The 5,505-nt window shown below is 35.7% G+C and overlaps 1 protein-coding gene across 3 annotated transcripts; it reads left to right on the top strand.

Moving 5' to 3' along the window:
* The first annotated feature begins 6 nt into the window (after window positions 1–6).
* Window positions 7–3,192, top strand: LOC111397517 (G-type lectin S-receptor-like serine/threonine-protein kinase At4g27290). 3 transcript variants are annotated; one of them, XM_023024493.1, is made up of 7 exons: window positions 7–1,083; window positions 1,329–1,445; window positions 1,597–1,721; window positions 1,805–2,015; window positions 2,149–2,386; window positions 2,520–2,607; window positions 2,692–3,192. In XM_023024493.1, exons 1-7 carry the CDS (start codon window positions 60–62, stop codon window positions 2,989–2,991), a joined length of 2,103 nt encoding a protein of 700 aa, XP_022880261.1. In that variant the 5' UTR covers window positions 7–59; the 3' UTR covers window positions 2,992–3,192. The 3 variants fall into 3 exon arrangements, with proteins under 3 accessions (XP_022880261.1, XP_022880260.1, XP_022880262.1); XM_023024492.1 differs by having other exon boundaries at window positions 2,457–2,607; XM_023024494.1 differs by having other exon boundaries at window positions 2,457–2,602; window positions 2,692–2,864.
* Window positions 3,193–5,505: the final 2,313 nt, after the last annotated feature.

The following is a 5,505-nucleotide window of genomic DNA, read 5'->3' as shown; positions in this document are numbered from 1 at the left end:
TATGGTACAAGAAATTCCCAGAAATCGTTGTCTGGGTAGCTAACAGGGAAAGCCCAATAATGAATTCATCTGGAGTTTTAACAATCAGCTCTGATGGAGATCTTATTCTCCTGAATGGTACGAGAGGCGTTGTATGGTCATCAAATACTTCGGGAAGAGTTCAGGGGTCAGTTGCACAGCTATTGGAATCTGGGAATATTGTTCTCAGAAGGAAGGATGATAATTCAGAAAGATATTTATGGCAAAGCTTTGATTTTCCATCTGATACGCTTTTACCAGGAATGAAAATGGGATGGAACTTGAGCACAGGAGTAAACAGGTACTTAACATCCTGGAAAGATGACAATGACCCCTCTCCTGGAGACGTCACTTTCAGAACAGACAATATTGGGATGCCTCAGCTAGTTCTTCGCAAAGGATCAGAAAAGATTTACCGAACTGGGGTATGGAATGGAGTTCGATTTAGTGGTACCGGTCCCCTGTCAGTAAACCCGGTTTTCATACCCATTTTTGTTTATGACAATGAAAACTTGTACTATATGTACAAATTTGGCGACCGTTCACTTGTCAACAGGTTTATGATAACTCAATCAGGTTTGGCCGAACGTCTTGTATTGAACGAAGGTGAATCCTCGTGGAACATTTTTTACACGTCACAAGATGATCAATGTGATGAATATGGAGTTTGTGGTGGTAATGGCATTTGCAAACTCGGCAACACACCAATTTGCAAGTGCTTATATGGATATGTTCCTAAATTTCAGAGAGAATGGGATGTGCATAATTGGTCCAATCGATGTGTGAGGAGAATTCCCTTGGATTGTCAGCAGGGAGGATATTTAAAGGTAAGTAATGTGAAATTGCCTGATCTCCTCGAATATTCGCTAAACAAGAGCATGAGTGTCAGCGAATGTGAGTCAGAGTGCTTCAAGAATTGCTATTGCCTAGCCTATGCATATTCAGATATTCGTGGAAATGGTAGTGGTTGTTTCATGTGGTTCGGGAATCTGATTGATGTCCGGGAGATGCCTCAAACGGATAGTCAGCAAGATATCTATATACGGATGCCAGCTTCAGAACTCTGTACGTACCCATGACATTAACGAATTCATCTTTGTTTACAGATTTCATAAAATACTGCAATATTAATTTCACCAGGAACTCAATCAGGTTAATGAGTTAAGTTTATCGTGAGACAGAAAGTTTCAATTTTTTTATTTTATTTTATTTATTTTTATATAATTCACATGATGAAGAAAAATAAATCTCTCTTATCTAGGTATATTCATAAGATAAAGCTCATGATTAATTAACGTTATGACATTCAGACAATAAGAAGAAGACAAGACGTGTGCATATTTCTGTCTTATCATCACTACTTTCTGGAAGTCTCTTGCTTGGCTTCTTGATCTGGTGTTTCGTCCAGAGTAGCAAAAAGAAAAAAGGTGTGCAAACCTGTCCTCTCTTGACGAATTATTTTACTTTGCTGAACATAATCCACACTTGTTCTCCCATCAACTCAAGTTATATAAACCTTCAGCAGCAAATAAATTGATTGGTTTCCCACTGGTCATTATCCTGACTAATTTCTTACAGGATCTGCGACCAATGAGATGGATATAGATCTGCCAATTTTTGATCTAGTTACTATTACTATTGCAACTGAGAACTTCTCTTCAACAAATATGATTGGAGAAGGTGGTTTTGGAATCGTGTACAAGGTAAGGAAGGTTAATTTATAAATTATTCTGCCATAGTGAAAAGTGAAAGTAGCATCTTGATAGAACTTTAAAACAATCTACAGGGCACATTAGCGACGGGACAAGAAGTTGCAGTGAAAAGACTTTCAAAGAACTCTGGGCAAGGTCTTCAAGAGTTTAAGAATGAAGTAATTCTTATTGCCAAACTTCAACATCGAAATCTTGTCAAGCTTTTGGGATGTTGCCTTGAAGGAGATGAAAGGATGCTTATTTATGAGTACATGCCCAACGAAAGCTTGGACTATTTCATTTTTGGTCAATCCCCTTCTGTTTGTTTGCTTTAATGATGCAATACATATTCACAAATCACAGAGTGCACTCTTTTAGTATGAAACTGATTTATTACAAGTCATAGTGCTGTCAACTAAGGTTGATTAATAAATTGCAGATCAACATAGAAAAGCATTACTTACACCGAAAAAGCGATTGGAAATTGTTATGGGCATTTCAAGAGGACTTCTTTACCTTCACCAAGACTCTAGATTGAGAATTATACACAGAGATCTTAAGGCGAGTAACATTTTGCTAGATAGTGACTTGAACGCCAAGATTTCTGATTTTGGCCTTGCAAGGAGTTTTGGTGGAGATCACTCTGAAATCAATACAAAGCGACTAGTTGGAACACAGTAAGTTCCATACCAATCAGACTTTCGAGCAAATGTATGATATCTAGAATCTAATACTATGTTCATGCAGTGGCTATATGTCGCCTGAATATGTTGTTGACGGGATATTCTCGGTGAAATCTGATGTCTTCAGTTTTGGAGTGCTTTTACTAGAGATACTGAGTGGCAAAAAGAATCAAACATTCCATCATCCTGAACATCATCACAATCTTTTAGGTCATGTAAGTCCTACAATGCAAGACCACCATTCTCTCCTTATACAATCTTTCTGTTCAAAAATTAACTTGCATCATTTTTTATTTCAGGCTTGGTTGTTGTGGAGAGAAGGCAGGGCATTGGAACTAATTGATGACATATCGTTCGTCGAATCTCAAGTGCTTAGATGTATTCACGTAGGTCTGCTATGTGTTCAGAAACTATCAGAAGACAGGCCAACAATGCAATCGGTTGTTGTCATGTTGAGCAACGAAGGTGTGAAATTGGCACAACCTAAAGAGCCCGGTTTTTTCATGGAAAGGAGTTGCACTGAAATGGATATCTCAACAAGTGAGGGAAAATTTCAAACACATAATGGGGTGACAATGAGTGAGCTGGAAGCAAGATAAAGAAGGTGCATACATGTTGCCATGTGAATGAGTTGCATACCAAGGAATAGTTACTAGATGAGTTGTTGTATAGGGTGATGAACTATATCTTGAAGCCTGTTTAGAATTGGAGTTCTACATTCACTTACGTTAAATAAGGCGTGCTTGTAAGTAATTTTGTCTTAAATGGTTGAATAAGAATAAAGATCTTTTCCTCCAAAATCTGCTCGAATCTCTACTAATGTTTGTCATGCTAAAAGTGGTAGGAGAGCTGGTTCTTATCAGTTTTGTCCCTCAACCAAGCCGAGCGAGAGAATTTTCTCTTTTATTGTCTTTTTGTTGATCATACTTAAATTTTGCATTGACATTCAAAAATCTTTCAATAGCTCTAGACAAGCTAAAACTAGTGTTGCTTTTTTGTTCCACAATCCGTGTATAACCATAGTAGGTGTCATGTACCTCACCATATTTCTACAATATGGATCACCTACACACTAAACACTTCGTTAAAATACAAAGTGTGTCGATCGAGAAAAAGGTCTCACGATCTTTTACACTCTGACGGTCAAATCAACAGCCCGATGAAAAAAATATGAGTACAAGAGAGGGGATTTTGACTAGTGTTAGAAAACATAGCTTCATTGTGAATGGACTTTCATATATATAGAGAAGTGAAAATTACACAAACTAATAGATTTAGAGATTTCATTTCATAAATCATAAGTTAAGTTTGCTATTTCAAAAATCAGGTATTTTATTAATTAATTAATATATTTTAAATATTAATAATTATATTAGAAAATTAAATATACACATTCCTACCAAACCCTAAATTTATCTTCATTCATCCCTTTCAACTTCTCTCTCTTCCTCTCCCCTCTTCCCTCTTCACTCACGACCTCTGTGCCTTCTCTCTACTGTCGCTGGAAGGCAGCCACTGAAAGATTCCTCCATCTCTGGCAAAATGCAAACGTCGCCATTTAAATCAAATTCGGAACCATTATTTTCTTCACTTATATTGCTCTCTACAGATGATTCTTTGGTTTCTGAACTGAAAAAGTGGTGGCTCCGCCATGGTGATTTGAGATGGCCGCACAGTGGAAATTATTTGCAAAATCCTGAGCAAACGCAATTGGGATTTGGAACCTTTACTGGTTGCACAATACATGGAATTGAAGCTGACCTGATTTGGGTTCTCCAGTGACTTACATGGAGAAGAAGAACCACCCATAGACTTTGATCGAAGCACAATATGACTACTGGGAAAGGGGAAAGAAAGACAAGTAGCACATGTCGTGTTTAATGGCTAAATATTGTATAATGTGTTAACAATTGCACACACATCCAGTGTGAATTTGTGACCAAGAAATTGGTTAATTTGTAACGTGTGACTTAAAAATTGTGACCTTGAGATTAGCCCCTGTTTGGCCCCCATTACCTGAAAATGGTAATGGGGGGAATAGTATTTTTTTAGAAAAATGAGTGGTTGAAAAAGAAAGTAAAGTTTTCGATTTACGTGTAATATTATTTTATAGAAGATTGTATGGTTGAAAATAGGAGAGAGAAAAATGTAATGTAATGTAATGTTAATCAAACAGGGGCAGTTGTGATTAAAAAATTAGTGACATCCAATTAATCTAATAATTTGCAATGAATAAATGAGTTGTGACCAAGAAAATTTTTGATTCTATGACCTATGAAACTTTTGATTTGTGATCGAAAAATAATCCGTGATCTATAAAAAATTTGATTTGTGATCGAAAAATAAGTTGTGACCAATAATATGATAAATTGTGACTAAAATTAATCTACGACTAATTAATTAGATAACTGTGACCAAATTATATAGATTTGTGATCTCAATATATTTAATTAGTAATTTATATGTTTAATAAATTAATTTGTAAATAAGATTTTAAAATATATGATTTTTGAAATTTGAAACTTTGTTTCTTAAATTTGAAATGTGTCATACTTAAGCTCTTATTTATGAATTTTTCCCTATAGAGAAATGATAATGGGTCAAGTGTGCTAGTGGGCTGAGTTCCAAGCCCAAGACAAGATTGCTTAATTTAATAGACCAAATCCAATAAAACAATCAACTTCGAGTTGGTCAATATGGGACCTCCTCCATCATGCGCATGCCACGTAATTTATAGATATTACAATAGTCTCCCGAGTTTGAGTCATACATTTATGTGTTGATCGAGTTTCGAAATATAAGCTGCCAAATAGGTGAAGTCTTACAAATTATCTCAGAAAATATTAGTCGATTCAATACGTGAGGACTTATGAACTGCCTCCAAAATATCTGCACGAGCCTAAATAAGCGAAGACTTATAGATTGTCTCAAAAGATGTTGCATATAATTTGTTAAAATTTCGATAATATCTACTCTATAATAGGGATTAAAACAACCTATAATGCAACATAATATCTCCCCACACATATATAAAATAAATTTGGATCTATTTGCCCCTTAAATTACTAATGACGATAAAGTGAATAATGACTAAGACATAATATGCAGAGAGC

The sequence above is a fragment of the Olea europaea genome, chromosome 7 (assembly GCF_002742605.1).
Source record: "Olea europaea var. sylvestris chromosome 7, O_europaea_v1, whole genome shotgun sequence".
In the NCBI taxonomy this organism is placed as follows: domain Eukaryota; kingdom Viridiplantae; phylum Streptophyta; class Magnoliopsida; order Lamiales; family Oleaceae; genus Olea; species Olea europaea.
The sequence above is the reverse complement of the archived record's forward strand: the minus strand, read 5'-3'. Positions and strand labels throughout refer to the sequence as shown.